This window comes from Argentina anserina, chromosome 4 (genome assembly GCF_933775445.1).
Source record: "Argentina anserina chromosome 4, drPotAnse1.1, whole genome shotgun sequence".
Taxonomy (NCBI): domain Eukaryota; kingdom Viridiplantae; phylum Streptophyta; class Magnoliopsida; order Rosales; family Rosaceae; genus Argentina; species Argentina anserina.
The window spans coordinates 21,855,846-21,877,381 of record NC_065875.1 but is presented as its reverse complement, the minus strand read 5'-3'; the positions used below and the strand labels follow the sequence as shown (position 1 = coordinate 21,877,381).

At 39.0% G+C, this 21,536-nt stretch overlaps 5 protein-coding genes across 8 annotated transcripts; 2 read left to right on the top strand and 3 right to left on the bottom strand.

Moving 5' to 3' along the window:
• Positions 1-315: 315 nt before the first annotated feature.
• LOC126791727 (protein PECTIC ARABINOGALACTAN SYNTHESIS-RELATED) lies at positions 316-4,413 on the bottom strand. Its single transcript, XM_050518195.1, has 11 exons — positions 4,099-4,413; positions 3,958-4,008; positions 3,790-3,880; positions 3,605-3,681; positions 2,849-2,937; positions 2,460-2,579; positions 2,083-2,199; positions 1,736-1,879; positions 1,535-1,658; positions 1,241-1,432; positions 316-1,017 (listed from the first exon to the last, which is right to left on the bottom strand). Exons 1-11 carry the CDS (start codon positions 4,411-4,413, stop codon positions 658-660), a joined length of 1,680 nt encoding a protein of 559 aa, XP_050374152.1. The 3' UTR covers positions 316-657.
• Positions 4,414-8,855: 4,442 nt separating this feature from the next.
• Positions 8,856-11,542, top strand: LOC126791744 (ribose-phosphate pyrophosphokinase 4). 2 transcript variants are annotated; one of them, XM_050518217.1, is made up of 7 exons: positions 8,856-9,305; positions 9,392-9,707; positions 9,807-9,902; positions 10,027-10,095; positions 10,393-10,521; positions 10,864-10,963; positions 11,104-11,542. In XM_050518217.1, exons 1-7 carry the CDS (start codon positions 8,953-8,955, stop codon positions 11,235-11,237), a joined length of 1,197 nt encoding a protein of 398 aa, XP_050374174.1. In that variant the 5' UTR covers positions 8,856-8,952; the 3' UTR covers positions 11,238-11,542. The 2 variants fall into 2 exon arrangements, with proteins under 2 accessions (XP_050374174.1, XP_050374173.1); XM_050518216.1 differs by having other exon boundaries at positions 11,101-11,542.
• A 115-nt stretch (positions 11,543-11,657) lies between these two features.
• On the bottom strand, positions 11,658-14,983 carry LOC126791726 (uncharacterized). Its single transcript, XM_050518194.1, has 9 exons — positions 14,024-14,983; positions 13,761-13,918; positions 13,601-13,684; positions 13,459-13,511; positions 13,284-13,365; positions 12,927-13,034; positions 12,654-12,777; positions 12,441-12,526; positions 11,658-12,310 (listed from the first exon to the last, which is right to left on the bottom strand). The coding sequence occupies exons 1-9, from the start codon at positions 14,880-14,882 to the stop codon at positions 12,068-12,070; spliced, it is 1,797 nt and encodes a 598-aa protein (XP_050374151.1). The 5' UTR covers positions 14,883-14,983; the 3' UTR covers positions 11,658-12,067.
• Positions 14,984-16,840: 1,857 nt separating this feature from the next.
• On the top strand, positions 16,841-19,687 carry LOC126791413 (protein POOR HOMOLOGOUS SYNAPSIS 1). 3 transcript variants are annotated; one of them, XM_050517864.1, is made up of 8 exons: positions 16,841-17,167; positions 17,899-18,015; positions 18,140-18,205; positions 18,330-18,433; positions 18,534-18,802; positions 18,899-18,951; positions 19,141-19,168; positions 19,419-19,687. In XM_050517864.1, exons 1-8 carry the CDS (start codon positions 16,889-16,891, stop codon positions 19,475-19,477), a joined length of 975 nt encoding a protein of 324 aa, XP_050373821.1. In that variant the 5' UTR covers positions 16,841-16,888; the 3' UTR covers positions 19,478-19,687. The 3 variants fall into 3 exon arrangements, with proteins under 3 accessions (XP_050373821.1, XP_050373822.1, XP_050373820.1); XM_050517865.1 differs by lacking the exon at positions 19,141-19,168; XM_050517863.1 differs by having other exon boundaries at positions 19,141-19,687.
• Positions 19,688-19,773: 86 nt separating this feature from the next.
• On the bottom strand, positions 19,774-20,881 carry LOC126791882 (peroxidase 5-like). Its single transcript, XM_050518380.1, has 2 exons — positions 20,645-20,881; positions 19,774-20,559 (listed from the first exon to the last, which is right to left on the bottom strand). The coding sequence occupies exons 1-2, from the start codon at positions 20,879-20,881 to the stop codon at positions 19,774-19,776; spliced, it is 1,023 nt and encodes a 340-aa protein (XP_050374337.1).
• Positions 20,882-21,536: the final 655 nt, after the last annotated feature.

The window sequence follows — 21,536 nt, the reverse complement described above, 5'->3', positions numbered from 1 at the left end:
ATATAACTACTTATACAGAAACGAAAGTCTGATTCGTTATCGCCAGGAAAAATATATGCAGAAGGGAAATTTGGATTTGTTATCGAGTACTGGGTCTGTCTTCAACTCTTGATGCATTTCCTTTTCTGTGCCAGCAATCGTGTAATCTCTCTGTCATAGAAACATCATTATCTGATTTATCTCATTCTATTGAGGCAGTAATAAGCTTGGTTTGTGATGCCGATTCCTTCACGCATTGGCAATAAACACAGCCTGCCAGCGCCGGCTGTGCTATGCGGAAGTGGACTGATTCTTACAATCGAAAAATCGAACTTGAAGATGAGTCTACAATGTTCAATGTTGGTTTATACATTGTCTTCTGTGTAGGCTTTATCCTTCTTTGGATGATTCAACAAAGGACTGATGCAGACACCTTTCACATTCCTCCAATAATTTACACAGTTATGAACTTATGATGATACATTGAAGCTATCTGAATTTCTCAACACGGACCAAAATGCTTTGTATACCCTAATCTTTCCTCCGTAATTGTCCAGGACACATTTCATCTCATAATATGGTATCCATGGTATCCGTCTATCCGAGCTCTTGGGGGAGGTGCTTCTAATAATCAGTGTGGATTTTTTGACTTTTTTTTTCCATTTAATACTTTGTTCTTCAAGCTTTGCACATGCAAGGAGTTAGAGGATTCTCCCACAAGTCATAGTTAGGGAAGGTTTCTTCTGGTAATCCAGTCCGTGTTTCATGGGTGATCACCACCTCCTCGGCAAAGGTTGCCCACCCCATGTAAGGATCTCCAAAGGATTTAGACATCAGCCCCTTGTCTGGTTTTATGGATTTGAGCCGGTGACCCATGTACCTGCGCGCTCCAATGATCAGCTTGGCAAAGTTTCCTCCATGGGTCATTACAAATACATCAGACTTCAAGCAGACCAGGAAATCAAGTGCTGCCAAGCTAGTCACATGCTTCCTGAAGTGATCCAACTCTTGTTTGGTTGCCAACTCCTCCTTGGTTACCTATTATGAACGATTATGTTTATCAGCTAATTTTCAACTTCCATAGGCTTATGTGGTGATCCAAAACAAACCCAGCTACATTTTTCAGCAAAGATTTCAATATTGACAAGTCACTTTCAAAACAGTGGAAACAGCACTTCAAAAGATATAGTTTCTTCAAAAGCCATGAACTGTGTCTACAGAAGAAAAGATCACCTAGTAAAGCTTCCTTAAACGTACATACCAGATTCGGAAACATGTTTCTCAGTGGAGCCATTCGGTTGTGGCCACCATAGACCTGCCCTGAAGCAACATAAATTTGTGTTTCTTTAGGATACCCCATTGCTCGAAGAATGACAGCTACTTCCTCGGGCTCAAGGGGACATCTCCCTTCCTTCCGCTTCTGAAGGGCTAATTGCCAGAGATGGGTACCATTCTGCATACCGAAATCATCAAGACGAGTTTTAAAAAATGGAAACGAAGTACTTTAAGCTTCCAACTGATGCCAAAAGGTCAGCCAACTGCATATGCTACGTACCTTATATCGTCTCGGCCATTCTTTTTCTCTGTACTTTGCCATTAAAGCTTTCTCTTCCCTTGTCCCCACAAAATCACAAAAGGATAGACCTACCATCCCCTTCTCAAACCTAAGATGCAGGGCCCTGCCGAATGGAAAGCTGTTAGTGAGATCCTACAATGGGTTTGAGCAGCTTTTCCTATTAAGTGGAAATGTACATACATATAAGGATTGGAACTTCCAGTGCGGTTTCTCATCCTTGATGCCAATAAATCAGCCATCTGCTCTATCTCAGGAAGGAACTTAAGAGCATGATAGTTCACCCTGCACCTCAGCCTGTTGATTTCTTGAGGAACATTGTCATACCTGAAACAAAAGTGGAATGAAATTGTAAGGTTTAAATATAGTTAGGTTATTACCTAATAACTTATATCTGAAGGAAATATAACAGCTTTAACCAATCAATAATCAAAATTCATAATAGAAAAGTAGCATGTAATTTTTTTTTCTAAAAGTAACACATAACTATAGTTCAGGTCAGCCACACTTGTATAAAATTCGTGACTAACCCGAGTCTATCAACAAAAGGCTTCAGGGCCATTATCTTCTTCTCCTTGATACGAGGCAGAACATTGTCGATATAAAATTGCGCTGGTGCATATTTTGGAATGTTCTTAACTGTTCGCCTAAAAGAAAAACATTTCACAGATAAATGTCAGTTGCAGCAGCAATAAATTACATACACAAAAAGATATTCTAGAAGAGGTAATAAGTACTGTCAGTATCACAGTATGGGTTGGTTTACTGAGATTCATAGTGGTGTTGCTTAGGATGAGTATTACTATGGAGAAGTACAATGTAAAGAATACACCTTTCATTACTACACGTCTTCTCCATTTTTAGTAAAAGGCTGTCACGCCATTAGAGAGAGATCAAAGTAATTAACCTTATACTAGAGAAGAGCTCAGTTCTGTCAGTAAACCATTCTGGAATGTCACGAACAATTCGTACATCATCCTTCAGGTAATCAATGAAATGGTCAACATCAAAGATATCTTCAAATTTCCTGCAAATATCATGAAATTTTAATGAATTCCAAAACAGTACACCATAAACAATTAAAAATAAATGTAGGCAACATAATCCTTTCTTGATCCATCTCGGCAAAAGTCTTCTAACCAGAAAGGGCAAAACTTTAGAGGCGGATCATTACAATTTTTCAAGATTAGTAACAGAGACACTATCAATAATGATGCCCTCGTGTTGTTTTATTCTGTAAACACTGTTTTAGCACACCCATCCCAGTAATTAATAAGAAAAAGACAGTCAACTCACGTTGTGTCTTTCCAAATCTGGTCTTGCTTCAATACTGGCAAAATAAGGGTGGCATTCATTATTTTGGCCACACCTACCGCATTGCAGATCTGCATCAAAGGATTTGCACAATGGTCAAACGTTGCAAGACATGGCCTACAAGTTTACACTCAACAATAAAGCAGAATCATCCAGAGATAATTTATAAAATCCAATAACAGGACTCATACCAATATGCAAATAACCAACCAGACTAGAACACATTTCCACCCTTATCCTACTCCTAAGGAAGTTAGATGCTTTCCCCATATCCTTCTAGATCAAAAATAATCAATGCAATGCAAAATTGAAAATATAACTAGTGAACGGTTTGTGAGTAAGAGAGGTCAGACAAGCTACAACGTTAAAAGCAAAGACCAAGGGACCTCTCCTCATCACAGAGGGAGGAGCAAACAAATGAGATTACAGCACAGAAAGTGAGAAAAGCTGATAAAAGAGACAGAGTGATTATCTATCCCCACATCTATCCAAGCCATCCAGCAGAACATAAGCTGAAAATCATATTAACATTCAGGCTGTAAATGACTGACGGTCAAACCTATTTACTTCCAACTAATCATCCTTAACCATCAATAAACTAACAGGCTACTCTGTCGGCTTAGAGGCACAGTTACCAAGTATCTAACTTATATCTACTTCATCTTAACACTGCGAAAAGCGAAAAATGAAAGAGCGTAAGCTTTCTTATCAACGTCCAAGTAAACAAGTTTCACTTACAGCAATCCTCTGCTGATTTAGACCACCCTCTGCATGAATAAATATGTAGCCAGTCGTTTCATTTTCCGGCGGAAGATCTGCACATAACCAGCATTACACACTCGAACAATATTAAAGAACCATCATAGATCTAGTGCACATTGTAATTTTGAGCAAGAAAAACTAGCTAGCTCAGCTCAGCTCACCTGAAATCCCACCGGCGCGACGCTCGGCACAGGGCTTCCAGGATGTGGTTGCCGAATATGGATTCTCCCACAGCGACGGCGCTTCCTTGACCTAAAACAGTAACCAAAACCACTCAACATTTCCACTTCATTACACGCATTCGAAATTAGCAGAATCAAAACACTTACATGAGGACAGTGGAGAGTAATGCCATCCTTTTTACACAAGTAAGGAGCATTCTACAAGTCAACACACAACAAAGCAAAGTCAAACACCGAATCCAAATCCTAAGCTATGAAATTTCAAGAAGAAGAAGAAGAATCGATTACCACTCTTTTCACGATTGCGAAAATGGAGAGCAAACCGAGGAGCGCGACTACGATGAGGACGAAGATTGAGATCTTCGAGTTCTTGGCGTCGTCGCCGAGGAAGGGGCAGAGGGATTGGAGATGAGACCAGAACGGACGGTCGCGATCTTTGTAAGGAGGGCGACCGCGGCCGTCGTCGTCGTCCTGGTGCGGCTGAGCGTCGGCAACCAAGGGGGAGGAGTCTTCGTCGCGCTTCATCGGAGAGGAAGTGGCGCGCGGGCCGAAGGAGATGGTGTGGCGGAGCTCCGCCATTGCTCGCTTCGGACTGTAAGTCATGCTTTGTGGGCTTTTCCACACCCGAGTGGGGCATAAGGCAAACAAACGTGAAAGAACTCACAGTGATCCAGTGCGGGCAAGAGCACGATTCTTTCCGTGTGTCAGCAACCAAAGAAAGGGTATAATAGTAAATAAAAACTTTTTTTTTGTAGAAGCGGCCCCGCGCTGTATAAATAGCCTACATGCAGCTTCAAGAGGGTGAAAAACATGCATGAAACATAGCCGGCTATATCAGAGGAGGTTAGTTCGTTTTTGTTTCAATAATTAGTTGTGATTCCTGTGAAGCTGATAGACTTAGTAATCTTCCTGATGACGTTGGGTATGAGATTCTCCATCGCCTCTCCTTCAAAGACCTCACTTGTTTTGGTTGTGTGTCCAAAAGATGCAAAGATCTAAAACTCTCAGCTCCGTTCGCCAAGTTTGATGGATTTAGAAGCGATGATAATGTAGGAAAGATGTTGGATTCTTTCAACAATTTCATGATTCAGCACGCCGAAAATAGGATAGAGAAATTTCGGTTCAATCTAGGAAATGGCACTGATGATGATGTCGAGAAGAAACTGTCAGATTTGCGACTGGATGACAATCGCAATGATAATCATGACGACGAGGAATTAGAGTTGTCATTGCGATTGAGTGGCTGGATTAACAGTGCTGTGAGGTATGACGTTGAAGAGCTTTATGTTGTAGTAAAATCACCACCTGATTCTACAACTTTGTTTTCGTTCCCATTTGATGCTGTTTTTGGCTGTGGATGTATGAGGTATCTCTATGTGGACTTGAAATGCGTGATTGATGAAGTATCGTCTTTCCCTTCCATGTCTAATCTTACAACGTTGCATCTGTCAAGTGTTTTTGATACAGATGAGAGCTTCTGGAAGTGGGTTTCCAGTTCGTGCAAACACCTTGAGACCTTGGTTGTTGTAAGCACTCATGGGTCGAAGAATATAGTAATCGAAAGCCCGTCGTTGAAAACAGTTCAGATTTTTCAGTATGAGGCTGATTTGGAATCATAGCATCTGCGGTAACAGACTTGAAAAGATAATAATCAAGTTGGATTATACTCCAAGCAACAATTCACCGCACATTTCAACTCCAAATGCTAGATTTCTCGAACTAGATGGGACTTTTTCGAGTCACCAAAAATTTGGAGAAATGAGGTGCCTAAAGTTCTCAACCCTCAGTAGCCCTGGTCGAGTAACTGAGTTTGCTACCTTGGTTGATGTTCTTTGTAGCATGCGCTGGGTTAAGTATCGATCAGCGTATTCTCACGACTCTATCAAGAGATGGTTTCATGTTTACCTCATTTAAGCAAGTTCGTTACTTGGATGTGGCATGTTATTTAAGAAATCGTCATGTCTCTGGGCTGATCTCTCTTCTCCGAAGAACACCTAGTTTGAAGTATTTGCGATTACTTTCTGGCCCGTATGCATGTCAATCTTCATTGAATCTTGGTGGATTTGAAGGATTTGATATGGAGTTCTGGAAACTACAAAACCTTGCTTTCGTGATACACCTCAAGAAAGTAAAAATTTTGGTGCATAATGGATTAGCTTTCGAATTGGTGAGGTATATCCTCAAACATGCTCCGAAGTTGCGGCGGATGAACGTATATTGATTTCCCAATCAAATTGATGATATCATTAAGAAGTTACAGGGTGCGATGATTTCCAATTGCACGTTAATCTTTCATCAAGTCGAGCCGAAAAATGCAATTTGATCTGGTTTAAATTTCTTAAGCTTGTTGATATGTTTTATTAATGGAGTATTTTAATGTATACCCAATTTTTAGAAGTTCTTTTAAAAGAAACCCACTTATTTTTTTCATTATACACTGAATTATAACCATTCGTTTAAATCTAAATTACAAAATGTTACTATTAAAATCTGATAAAAATTAGTGATTAGTCAATCAATAAATTGTGCTCTCATTAACTACCTTAATTATAGATTTTCTTTTACTCATCACAAATTTAGAAATAATGAAGCATTTTCTTTTTGACATATCTAGAATTCATAAGTTTTTTAAATTTAAATCAATTCAAAATCAAAATCACTTTATGGTGATTTGAACTTTCCTTTTTTCTTTTTGTTGAATAATTTAAAATTTAAAATTTCATAGGTAATTTAGTTCATTTCAATCATTTATTTACAATCTTAGTTTGAGGTAGAGATAAGTTTTTTTAATTCCTATTTAGTAGGTTTTTATTTTTAATTACAACCTAAAAATTAGGTATTTATCTTTAAAACTAACATCTCTTATAGGAATTTTTACATCAACCTTTTGTTAGGTATTTTATCATTCCAAATATATCTTTTATAGGTTGAATTTGAAATTTATACTAATATGCATGTATCTATCTATTAGGTAATTTTTACATCAACCTGGTTATTAGAGATTCTCTAATTTTAAAGATTTCTTCGATAGGTTGAATATTTATATTAATATGCATGTTTCTATCTATTAGGTAACAACATAGGGTGAAAAAATATGAAGGTTGAAACCTAGAACAAAAGATTCATCACACGAAAAATATTCATGGTACAATGATACGAAAAGAAAAGATTTGAGAAAACATATATATATATAATGAATAACATACGTACCTTATTGATAGATTTAAAAGATTGAAAAAAATGACAAATGATACAAGTACACAACAACCTTTGAGTTCTCTCGCACGATCTATAAAAACTGGAGTAGTGTTTGTATTCTGAAACTCTCATATGAGCTATATAAAGAATTTTTTCTTAAAAAAATTTGAAATTAAATCTTTCAGCAATTTAAAGTAGTGAAAAATCAATGGTAAGATTGAATTAAACATGTACAATAAATAGATGCTACAATTAAGGAAACTAAAATGATCAAAATGGCAAAATAGGGTTGTAGAAAAAGAATTTGGATTTAGATTGAAAAAACATTTGAGTGTGGATTTGATATAAAACTGGGTCTCCAATATTGGGTATATTTTTAATTTTCTCTTTATTATTAGTTCTTCAGGATTAGAAAAACTCATTTTTTGAGCCTTTTACTGAGGTCATGATGTAATGATTCGAATACCACAGTTTATCAGCTAATAAAGTTCTTTTTGAGAAGTACTTCACAATCTCTAGATATATTGTATCTTATTTGCTCAAGCCACGTTAGACCCCTACTAGACTCCTACTCGTGCACCAGCAAGGTTAAAATACACATGGTTTCCGTAAGTTTTCGAAATATCGGATATATCGGCCGATATTTTGAATCTAATACAATAAAGGCATATTGGTTAAAATTTATCGGTCAACGCATAAATAATGGTCAACGGTAAAATATCGGTTAAATTTTGATTTTTTTATTTAATTTTTTAATATTTATTTCCTTTTTTTTTGAAAAACTTATATATATTTTTCTTCATTTTTCATATATATTTTTAATTTATATATATTTTAAATATATATGATGAATTTCAAGTCTAAATAATCATTCTTAAATACCTATTTTTATTATTAGATGTCGTTCGTGTACTTTAATTGTCACAAAATCAAGTATTTATTTTTATTAGTTTACTTAGTATCGTTTTTAGTTTATTTGGTACATATTGAAGTATAGTTTTATAAATTTTATTGAAATAAGCAAATCCGATAAAACCGATATATCTTCGATATATCGTTTTACCTCTCGACCGATACGATACCGATAAACGATATTTAGACCGTTGGTTTCACTTGATACCAGAATAGCCGCCTCCTTGGTATAGTGGTGAGCTACTCTAAAGTTTTTTCCTAGTCACAAGAACACCAACTTGTTTTTTTTTTTGCCTTACTTTCACATTAAATATTAGACTATATATTCCGTGGAATTTTACAATTAAAGAAGATGTAATCATTAATAATTAAAATTTACAAACTTTTGTAACAATTGAGATTTTGTACACTAGTAAATTGGATTTTATTGCTCCGCCACTAGTGTTAACTCATACCATCAATAAAAACCAGCCCTTGCAACATCATAAATCAATATGGCTCAGTTGTATAACTAAATCTATTTCGAGAATCTCGATGTTGAAACATATTGTAATTAAACAAATTTCAAGTATATAGAAGAATCTCGATACGAGTTGTAACTCTAGAAGTAGCCGTTTGTTTCGACTCATATATATAAAAATAGTTCCAAAATTATCAAAGATCAAAAGAATCTCGATACTACAGTAGTACGTTGTAACTCTAGAAGTAGCAGTTTCGTTTCAACTCATATAATAGTTTCAAACTTATAAAAATCCAAGAGAATATCGAGACTAGTTGTAACACTAGAAGTATCAGTTTGTTTCGACTCATATGACAATAGTTCAAAAATCATCAAAGAACCAAAATAGAAAAACCAAAACTCTATGGCCAAAACGGCTGCGTTTAAGAGTAGGGAACGGGCAGTTTTGGAGTTTCAAAAGGTTCATGTACGGGTAAAACTAACCGAAATGGCATGAGAGAGAGCGCCTAGCAAGGATAGCAAAGCAGCCTTTGGAGTCTTGAAGAAGCCACCACGTACGCTGTGACCGCCACATGGCGGCCACTCGAGCTCTTCCTTCTTCTTCCTCCTACCTAAACCCTAACCTCCCACCCTCGCTCAAATCCTCCTCCTCCACCGCTTTCGTCATCCTCAAACCACCGAGGAAGAAGAACCAGTACGCCAACAGCATCAGGTGCGACATCACCAGCACCAACAATTGGACCGCCGAGCCGGACCCCAAGGTCCATTTCTTCCCGCCGGAGCATCTTACGGTCCCAATGGCTTCCGAATCGGCCGTCAAGACGGCCAAGCGAGTCTGCCTCTTCTACTGCGCCGAGACCAAAGAGCTCGCTCAGAAAGTCGCCGCCGAGTCCGACGGAATTGAGCTCCGGAGCATCACCTGGAGGTTCATCTCTCATTCTCTAAACCCCTGCATTTCGCAATTCAAATCAATTACTCGTTAAATGTTGGTGTTTGATTTTCCTTAATCAGGAAATTTGCTGATGGATTTCCTAACATTTTCATACCCAATGCTCATGCGATTCGCGGCCAACACGTGGCGTTCCTGGCGTCGTTCAACTCGCCGTCGGTGATTTTCGAGCAGCTGTCTGTGATCTACGCGTTGCCTAAGCTGTTCATAGCCTCGTTCACGCTTGTGCTTCCGTTTTTTCCGACGGGGACGTCGGAGCGTATGGAGGATGAGGGAGATGTGGCCACTGCTTTCACACTGGCCAGGGCATTGTCGAATATTCCGATTTCGATGGGAGGGCCTACTAGTTTGGTTATCTATGATATCCATGCCTTGCAGGTTTCTGTACTTTAGAAATGCATTGTTGATAACTTTAGTTGATAATTTTTTTCGATGAAAATGTGACTGGATTGTTGCTATTGTTTTGTGCATATGTAGGAAAGGTTTTACTTTGGTGATAATATATTGCCGTGCTTTGAGAGTGGTATCCCGTTGCTTAAAGCTAGACTTCAACAGCTCCGTGATTCCGACAATGTGGTTTTTCCTTTTCTTTTCCTTCCTGATTTGTTGAGTTTTGGAGTCTGGATGTTTTATAAGAAGAACAAATTTTGGAAGATGTTTTATCCTTAACATGATGTGCTGGTTTTCCATTGTTCAGATATCCATTTGTTTTCCTGATGATGGTGCATGGAAGCGATTTAATAAGCAGCTGCAGCACTTCCCAACGGTATGTGTTTTCACTTTTTGTATATCATTGAGGATCTGTTACTTCTTGTCTGATTGTTTGGACTTTGAAGGGTCTGATTGTTTTGGTATCTGAATTTGTTTTGTTAAAGAAATCTATGCCAGTAAGTTTCTCTTTGCAAGATACACTAGTCACATTCTGTCCTTTGATCTCATCTTAAGACGCAATCAAAAGTCTTTTACTGCCGTATTCATTAGCCAACTGTTTGTAGTTGTACACCTACTGCACAAGGGCTCCCTTATATGTTAAATACTTAACCTGTCATCTTTTGAAATGCAGATCGTTTGTGCTAAAGTTCGAGAAGGTGACCAACGGATTGTGCGTATTAAAGAAGGAGATCCTAAAGGACGGCATGTTGTGATTGTTGATGATTTGGTTCAGTCTGGTGGCACACTGATTGAATGTCAGGTAATCCCTATCCTGAAATGAACTTCTTGCGTGCTTCCTTGTGTTCATAATTCTGAAAAGAAGATGAAAAGGTGGGAAAATAATTAGTTTGCCTAATTGGCTGCCTAATGCCTAATCATTCATCCTGTAACTTTGGACATAAGAAACTGAACAATTCAGTTCAGGAAAAAGAATCAGTATGGTCAATAAGGTTGGAACTTCAGACTAAAATGGATGTTACACATTTGCTCCTTCTTGCTAGTTGACACATACTCCTGCTTTAGGTTCATTTTCTGATGAAAAAAATCAGTCCACTTTTTAATAAGGTCATCTGAGATGCTTTATTACCTTGTATTGTTTTAGAAAGTATTAGCCGCCCATGGAGCAGCAAAGATAAGCGCTTATGTAACACACGGGATTTTCCCTAATAGATCATGGGAACGCTTCGGAAGTGATAAAGGAGGTATTACAATCTTTACTTTGCTCCTTATATAATCTCACTGAAGTTTAGATCAGTAGTTTTGGTGCGAATTTGGTTTTAACTCTCAAAGTAGCTATTTTGATCATTTTGTCAATGTGTGCTATTTTTCTTGTTGCAAGCAGGGAACCCTGAGCAGGGCCTCACATACTTCTGGATTACAGATTCATGTCCCACAACAGTGAGAGATGTGATGTACAATCCACCATTCGAAGTTCTTAGCCTTGCCGGTTCCATAGCAACTACTTTGCAAAAGTAGGTGAAACAACCAGTGGATAAATGTCCTTTACCACCCCCAACTCCTTCCTGTTTTTTAGTGTTCGATGAATTTTGGAGTCATTAACTAGAGAACGCATGCGGCTGAGTAGTTATGCGGCTGAGAATTTTTCACTTGCAGCAATTAGATGACCAAAATGATGCCAACTATCTGCGGCACTTGAAAACTGTTGTGCAAGTAACACTTTTTTTTTTGTCCTTCGCTGTACAAACTGTTGCACTTTTATGACACTAAGTGTCGGTTTTAATTACTGGGAGTTAATAAATGACTGAATACAGTCGCCTATTGCTTTGGTGTTGAGTTCTGAACATCCAACCATATAAGTTTTGAACATTAACCAAACCTATACATCTGTATATAAAAAAGCAGACTTAAAAAGATGAAATAGAACTATACTTGATCTGTATGAATGACTTAAAAACATTAATGATCAATGGAAAGGTTTACATCAAATTTCATATTAGTCATCTGGATTTTGCAAATGGAATTTGCACTATTGTCACTGCTTCTTGACCATACTCTTGTATTGGGAATTCGAGATCTCAGGTGACTTTCTCCGACTTGGTATGCATACTGTCCTTACGAGTCCATCATAATTCGATAAGAGACTTTCTCCAATGTGATATGTATTGAATCCAAAACTGATATTTCATTGATATCCTGGAGGAGATACTTACAAAAACCAATAACGCTTTGATGCCACCTACTGTAGAAATATGAGGAACAAACGTATGATCTGTATGCTACACCTGTATTTGGAGATATGCTAAACCATATCCCTCCTCTATTCCTTTATCTCATCTACTCATCTATTAAACACACAGGACATGCCGGTGTCTCACTTGTTTGGATGCCTTTATGTAATTCCAGAGCCTTTCTAGGGCCTTGCCACTGTCAATAGCCTCTCTGGCTCTATCCAGGGCCACAGATATGTCTTCTGCACCATCACATCCGAGCAAGTGATCAACCATTCCAGCATTCAAGACTATTCGATCATAAGCCGGTCCCTTTTGACCATGAAGAGCATTTAAACCCAACTCTATATTCTTCAAGACCTAAATTGAACAAAAGGAATACATGTGATGAAAAAATATGAGCATCATATTCATGGGCCACAAGAATACACAACCTCACACACAGAGAAGAGGGAGCAAAAGGGATAACTAAGAACTTCAAGTTCCTTACCGATCTGTCAGTTCTTGGGGTATCAGTGGATTCGAAACCATAGTCAACGGCATTAACCTCCAGCTTAAAACTCTCACGTGAAACCCCTAAAAACCAAAGTTACCAACTTCAGTTTTCATGACAGAAAATTGCTTCATAAACCCCTATAGATCTGGAAACTTGAATCTACATCTACTTGAGTGAACAAAGGAGTGAGATAGTATAGAGACAAACCATCGATTTCACAAGCAGACGCCATGCTAAGTGAACGGAACCCTGAACAGTAGTTTACAGGAATCCCTTTTGATGAAGTTGCTGCCCGCAATCTTGTTGTCATTGAGAGGGCCCCTTCCTCACCCTGCATCAACAATAAATCAAAATTTAGTTTCTTTGAATCAGAAAAATTTCTGAAATTCTTTTAGAAGTTTTGATGTATATATATTTCAATTTAATATTTTGCATTTCATAAGAATATAAGATTAAGGTCACAATTGGCAAAGTTCCAACCTTCACAACCAAGCCAGAATGAACACCTCTTCTTTTCATAAGCATTAAGAGTGGATCTTCATAACCTTCATGATAAAATCCAGTGACAATTGCTTCCTTCCCCCGGGCCTGTCAACACATAGATACATATTCACATTATGTATAGTGGAACCAAACTTACATGCTAACTATTGGTATTTGCTCTTTTAGACACCATGAGAAGGGATGACAATCTTGTTATTATGGTAAATTAATTACCCTACTAGTAATTAAAACACCAATAGACGAAAAGTTCTCCAGAGAAATTCTATTATTTATGAGATATATCACAGCTCCTCTCTCTCTCTCCAAAATGGAATTTAGACGTTTATTTGATACCTTCACGAATTGCTGAACCTTTTCAGATGTTGCCAGTGGGGGCCGTTTCTTGATATGCTCCCTTAACTTTACCAATGAATATCTGCAAATGTATGTGAGTTTTGTTATCAGTTTCACCCAGATTATATTACATTCCTAACTAATTCACAAATTGGCAAAAGACTGAGATTCACACAGAGATGGGCGGGCTTCACGATGACTTATATAGGCAAACCCAACTCCTTCATCCTGAAATAAGAAGTTCAGAGAATGTAAACATAGCAAAACAAAAAGGAACTGAGAAAGTGTAGAAAATAGTATCTGGGAATAAAGGAGACCTCTAGAAGTACTTTTGCCTGTGACGGGGTTAAGCTCGTATCTGCTCCCATGAACTTGAGCATTTGTTCTTCAGTAACACCTCCCTGAAAAACATAAACCTGATCAACCAGAGCTCACCGATTTCCATCATCAATAATGTTCGAACAGCCAAAACCTTACCTTGGGTGGCATCCATTCAGCACCATGAAGCAGGGAAGATTCAGCATAACAGGACCTAACTGCAGCAACAAACAATGTGCTACGAAAGAACCTAGTATTCCCATCATAAGGTTCACCATAGTGAGTCAGTGATTTCACATCAGCAATCGGAGTTTCACCTAATCAATCAATAGTTCAATACACAACAAAAATCATCCACATGAAAGTAAAAAAAAACAGTAAAAAAAAAACTAAAGCAAATGCAATTAAACTAGAGCTATTACCAAGTTCATCATCAAATGCAAGGCAGTAAGCTTTTAATTCACGGTCGGTTTCTCTGTTCATACGCTGACCTATTAACAATGCCGAAAGCAATGACTCACTTACTCCGGTGGCCGTCCCATCCTCCGTCGACTTCAACGGCAGAACGTCTCTCAAACACCCCTGCACTTCTTCAAACCCTAGGTGGCCGCCGGCCAAGACCTCCCTGAGAGCGCCGACCAATCTCATCTCACTCGTCCCGTTCCCGACGAATTGCGGCCCGATCGAGCTCCCAATCCCCATCAACGACCCCTCGGGGTCGGCGACGAACACCACGTCCGGCGGGAGCGCCCGGACCAGAAGCGGCCAGTACTTGTTCATCGCTCGCGTCTCGCCTTCGCTCCACTGCGTCGCCTCCGGGAAGCAGTTGGCTCGGATCGTCATGGCGGCGAAGAACGCGCCGAGCTGCGCGCGTGAGACTGGCTCCTCATCGTCTTTCAGCTCCCCGGTGGCGGATCGGAGAATCGTGTCAAGCACCTTCAAGGCCTGGTCCTCGCCGAGAGGTTTAGTCTGAGTAGGCCCGGTGCAGACTCTAGTCTGAGCCTCCAGCACCGTCGGATTCGGCTTCGAGAGACTAGAGCTCCGGTACGAAGATGAAACGGTTGGGTTTCTGGTATCAGGGAATGAGATTCCGTTAACGGTGACGGAGTCGAGTGCGGCTCGGACGGTTAGAGTGGGGGTTTTGAGGGCGGGAGAGTCGGCGTGATTGGCGGGGAGTTTGAGGAAAGATGGAGTGAGGTGGCGAGATTTAACGGTGGAGGTGGAGGTGGAGGAAGAGAAGGAGGTGAGAGGAAGAGGGAGGGGATAGAGAAGAGATTTCATTGTTGTGAAGAAATCGAAGAGGTGATGGTGGATTCGATTTCTCTATAGTGTAGTTGTTGAGGAGAGACTTCTGGGCTGGTGCTCTGGGAAGCTCGCAGCAGTACTGGTGCCAACGTGATGCGGTGATGCTTCGAGCATTTTTATACCCTCATTTAGATTTTAAATTTATTTAAGTATATATATTCTATAAGTTTTTATTCAAATCTAAACTTTCAATTAAATCTATGATAATTAGAATGTTAAATACATGAAATTGATGAACGAATCTAAATTTAAATAATCAAATTTGAGCCGTTCAAATACTTATTTAATTATGAATGTCTTAATAATTTTAAATTTTTGATAAACAATACTATTACACGTATATAATGAACTGAATCAAGCTACAGTGGTACAATCATTATTTTATCACTATAATTAAATAACTATATCACCCTTTATATTATATAGGGGTGGATTGGTAGGTATACCAATATCATTTTCTTAATACTGCATACTAACCAACATATAAAATTCCACTATTTTTACCAACCAATCAAGTTGGTATACCAATTAATTTGTACGGTTGGTAATGAGCTTTTACCAACATGTTTATGGCTTGAAAATTTAAAGGTTCAATTCAAATAAGTAATAACAAATAACAACACAAATACAAAATTGTATACAACTTCAACCAAATTACCAAATACAAAGTCATAAACTAAATATGTCGAAGTCCAAAAATAATAAATTTAACAAAAATCTACGATTGAGACTTCTTTTTCACTAAATTTACGGTTGAAACATTTATGGATATATATAGTTTTTATTAATATATATATTGTTTTGCATTAGTTGTTGTAATTGTAATGATAACCTAGTGGTAGTTGACTCCAACTTGCATAGAGAAAGAGCAAGTTCAACTCACCATAAATGCATATATTGGAGTTTTTTCATAAAGCTCATATTTTGGTTGGTATGGCATAACATGGTACACAAAAAATTTATACCACCTACCAACCATATTTTAAAGTATGATACGGTATACTGTATTGTGTACCATGGTACGACTTGATGATATACCAATATATTTGACACGATTGGTATATGAATTGGTTGGAATTAAATTTTGTATCATAACCGCCCTAATATTATGTGGTTGGAATTAAATTTTGTATCATAACCGCCCTAATATTATGTAAGTATAACTTAAACTCAAAAACACGATAAAGAGTAAACTGTTGGTGATCGTGATCATATGAGCATTTTACAGTACTAATAGACTCATACATACTGGTTCCACACCGTAAGGACGGCATGGTTTTGACTTCCCCTATGACACATGTCCCCCATCCCCACTGCTTTCACTTGCACCACCGCGCCTACATTGCCAATGCTGCTCTTGACGAAAGTGAAGCAATGTGAGACAAATGAATTAGCAACGTGAATGATATTACAAACCAGAGCACCAATACAACAATGGAAAACTGCAATAAAATGCAAATAGAGAATACAGAGACTACTTTATATATAGCAAGCAATTGTAATTTTCGCGTTGTCATGTATTTTTAATATTTCATGACTATGGTTTTGGTAGGTCATTTAGTTCTAAGTCCCAAATCAGTAAGCCAAGCTTCACACTTTTCCTCTCTCTATGAATTATGAGCACCAATTTGTTTTACACCATCCAAAATATGAAGGTTTCATTTCTGACCGCCCAAATCAAGCCTCTCGCACAAGAATTACACTGCTCAAATACTTTTTACCATGCAGTAATTCTTACTTTTTTTTCTAATCGTAATTCTTACCATTTTACATCAACCAAGATTTGTCACGCGATCATGATGGACCATGGTTTTATTACTTTATAGAAAGTGCAGGGGACGTGGCGGCCCGGTCTAGTCATGCGATCCGCAGCTCTCACTCTCTCAGTCGCTTTTTAAGCGAATTTTCCCCACCATTTCAATCCCATTTTCGTTTTCTCCAAAAATTCCAGAGAAAGCGCAAACCCTGAAAACAAAACAAAAATGGCGGGCACTCTAGCTCTGCTACCTAGCAATCCTCAGGTGACGTCATCGTCTCTGTGCTCCGTCCGAGAGCGCTGGGAGGTCGACTTCTCTCGCTTCTTCGGCTACCCTCCGCTCACCTCCACGTGTCCGGATCTCGTCCCTCTGCCTATGAAGGTCAGGAATCGACGCCCCGGTGGTACCTGGATCTCTGCCACCTCCGCCGCCATGCTTCAGCTCATCTCCGATCACGCCAGCTCCGACGTCATCCTCACTGTCTGCTGCAGCGGAAAGATCCAGGTCACTCCTCTAGAACCTTCTCCTTTGCCTTATAGAATTGTTGTTGTGGTTAAAGACTTCAAAAGCTATGTGGTTTCCGACTATTGATTCCGTTCGTTTGCTGAGAAATCCATGCGAAATCGGACTTGAATTAGCATGAAATGAAATTATTAAGTATAGTTTTCCGTAAATGTACAATTTCACGGTGACCAAACGGCACCGGAGATTAGATATTCTTTGAAATTTAACGGCGAGGTGCGTGACATGATGTAGAAAGCTTTTGCGAGAGATTACTTTGAGACAGTGTGACGTCGTTTCGGCGAGAATGATCAGCTCCATAGTTGTGGGTTGCGACATTAATTTAAGCCTTTGGCCGTGAAGTATTAAATCTGTGTGGACTTCCATTTAATACTTCACGGCCAAAGGCTTAAATTAATGTCGCAACTCAGAAGCTGTATTGGCTTCAATTCATAATTTTATTGTAATTTTGTGTATTGGCAAAGATAGTGGTTGGAATGTCATGATTATTCCCAATCTGGATACAAGATACTCGTACTTTCGAGGCCTTGTTGTGATGGCTTTTTTTTTTTAGTGAGTTTCAGACTCTCACTTGTGTGAAGAATGAATACCATGCTGTGTTGTGCGGTAACTGAGCTCTGGTTTCAATTTTTCGCCCCATTGTTCAACATTTCATAGGAAGTTTCATTCTGCTTTTTAAAGTCCTTTGAATTTTTATTGTTAACATATTTCAGGAGGAGCACTATGTGTCGAAGCTACTCTTTGCCTGGCCTCAAGTTGCATGCATGTCTGGATTTCCTGCCAGGGGGAGTAGATCCGTTTTGGCCAGCTACAGAGATTCTTTGGGCCAGGTAAGCTGCTCTATGAGTTAGTTTTAAGCTGTAATATGTGTGGTGAATGTAAGAGGCAGTAACAGTCACTTTGGGCTACATGAGACAATATTTGCTCACAATGTCTTTGGTTGTACCTTTGCAGATTCAGAAATTTGCGTTTCGGTTTTTGTCAGCTAATGAAGCAGAGAAGTTCATGAAACTTATGAAGGTGATTTACTGCCAACAATCTAGAATGTCAAACCATGATATAGATTTCGTTCATACTGTGGTGCAAGACTTTGTCCTTTGCTATGCAACGGGGGGTCTTATGGTTAATTGTTTTTGTTCTTCAGGAGATTCTCAAGGAAGGGAGGGATATTCAACCTCTTACTACTGACTATGGATCTGAAATTTCATCACATTCTGAGTTCATGTCTTCTAATAGACCTTTGCACGGGTAAACCCATTACTTCCTATCTCCTTAGATACTTGATTCCCCCTTGCAGGGATTTCAATGGCAATGAGAAGTAATAAAATTGTTCGTTTATGTGTTTCAGAACTTCCAAGGACTTGGTTGTCATGACTCCTGGTCACACTCATTCTCCTCAAATCTCACCAAGCTTAATGAAGGCTCATACTCCTCAAACGTCACCAAGCTTGATGAATGATTATACACCTCAATTGTCACCAAGATGGAATACTGAAGCAGTTCAACACAGACAGACTCAGCAAATGTCACCTATTCAGAACTTTCAGAGCAACTTTGCTGCCTTTCCTCCTAGTTTCAGCTCATTAGTGTCCAACTGTCAACCTGTGGTTGAACAAGGTAGATTTATTTATTCAAGACATTTGTTAACTTTTTTGTCTCAGAAATCTGTTTTCTGATTCCATGCCATGACCCATGTTCCTTAATTCGATGTAGCTCCAGTCCAGTCAACTGCATCAAAGAAAGTCGATATGAAGGCCTTAATTGCGGTACCTTTTTCTCTGCTTTCTTTGAAGGCTTAGGGTGTAGTCTTGGTCAGTAATGTATTGTTATCATTGTTTGAGAGTACATAAAATTGTTCAATATATGCTTTGGTAAACACTGCAACTGTTTAACATCACAAGAGTTATTGACATTTTGTCAGCAATGCTGATTTTCTAACCATTGTTGCGCTGCAGAGATGTATGGAGGACACTTCCTTTCAAGGTAATTTACTGTTTGATATCTCACGGCATGCACACCTTCAAAATTCATGTTCAAGTTTAATTGTTGCCAAGTCTTGATTCTAACCTATCTTTGATGTGATGTAAGTGTATATGGTACGGATAAAATTTAACAGTAACAACTTGAAGAACATTAGGTTCAGAAGCCGCTAATGTACATGGTAAAAGTAGTTCAAGTTCCACTACTGCTTATAATGCTAATTTGTTTCTACTTCTTTCTTTCTTCTCTCCAGATATATTGAACCAAGTCGAGATAGTTATGAGCGAAATGGGGGCAGATTTGAGGCTGTAGTTATCTGTACCTGAATTATCTATGGCAGTCAACAGCATTCCTATTGTTCCAACCTCACAGCCATGAGCTAGTTTAGCAACCTACGTCCCATAACTTGTTCATCCTGAATTGTTCCCCATCTCTCTTATTTCGTACATGTTATAGTTAAATCCTTATATTAGGGTATCATAGCCAAGCAGACTCCTGGCGTTTAATAGCTCTGTCAGTTAATGGTACCATTTTGTTCAATCGTAATAGAAAATATAATATATGGTAGCTAGTATAAGCTTTGCCCAGGAACAAATGACTCGTATTCTTTAGAGATATGCCCGGCAGTTTGTCCTTATCTCTCCTTCATTTTCGGTGAGAACATTTATTCTCCCCATCTTGATCATGGCCTTGAGAAACATTTTGCTCCAAGTTTCAGGGCTAGCAGCCATTCTGTACACAATTGCTCCAGTGCGGGCATCAGTAGTGAGTACTTGATCCGATTGAAGCAAGCCTCTCCCTCTCAACAGGTTAACATAATACTGATTGTCGAGGTCAAGTGGTGTTGTCGGATCAAACTCCACCATGGTCCGTAATGCTTGCTCCGCAGGCCTTGCTTCCGGTGCGGGGCACTTTCCGGCCAACTCATCAGCATAGGTTGGGTCCAGGGAAGGGTCTCGGGGACTATCTTTGCTATATTTGTATAGTCTGTCTGTAACTTGGGTGCATTGTGCTTCACCAATGGAGTGTGCACCGAATAAGACAACCATATCTTCTAATGACAAGTTTCTTATGGCGAAGATGTGTATAATTTCATCCAGAGTAGTTTCAGGTGCAGCGAGGTTGAAATTGACATCAGTGGCACGCGAAGTCTTACTGTCGCGGCGACCGGCTGGGACTTCATGACGGGGTAGGCCGGCGAGATGAACGGCTTCCCGAGCAGCAAATGCTAATAAGTCAGCGCAAGATACAGTTTGCGGGCACTCTTGCTCGACCCTGGCCTTGATCGCATCAATAACCTCAAGACCTCCGAGTGTTTCACCATTGGCTGGTGATTCTTTCTCTACAGGCTCACCAGATGGTGTTGCGTCCAATAGGATCGAGGCATCACAACCCTGTTTCGTACATTAATTGTTAAACCTCATTTAGACAGCATAATTAAAACAGATGCATGAATATTTCTTAGGGAATTATTCTTACCTTAACAAAGCAATCATGGAAGAATAGGCGGAGGAGGGCAGGAGGGAGCTTGGGTTCTTGCTCATGAAAACGAGCCACAACCTCAGCAACAATGTCTTCAACCTTAGGGCAACTAGAAGCATAAAACCCGACATGTAAGCCGTTTCCTTGGCCTTCTCCCTTGCCTTCGGCGAGAAGGTTGCAGATGGTGAACAAGGTGAAGATGAGGATAGCTACGGCAATTAGGCGACGACCCATATCTGGGTCGATTAATTTTTGGTTATATTGATCAGTGACTACTGCTCGTCTTCTTCTTGAAATGTTACAACTTAGACATTGTGCGGGATTCTTTTATATGCTCATATATAACAAACCGCGTGGTTATTGGAAGTTCTTAAGCTTTTGGTTTTGGAGGTGGTAATGATCTTCATATAACAGAAAGGAACTGTGAAATTCGTTATCCTATTGACCAATTGCCAAATCTGTTTCTTCCGTTTTTGGTTTCCAAAAGTTGGTAATCTTCTTCCTAACGTAGAGCTTGTTCGGGTATTATTCTGTTTTAAAACTCAAGTTTGGAATTGGTAATATAACAAAATAAACAAATGAGCAAAGTATCAATATAGTTGCCTTTTGCGGACATAGCTAGAGAGAGGTAACGACTACCAATCGCCACATCATGCCTTGCGGCTTAATGTAATACTGTACTTTTGAGCATTATTAATTTGCAGTGTGACATCCTAATTTTTCATGTTTTCTGACAATGAAGTGAATGAACTACAAGAAGTCGGCAATTTAAGGAAAATTTACAATTTACATCTTATAAGGTAGAGCAAGGTCTTGGACCATCAATGTGAGAAACGAAAAACTTGGGTAAATGTCAATGTAAAAAGTACGTTCAAATGTTTCTGCGAAA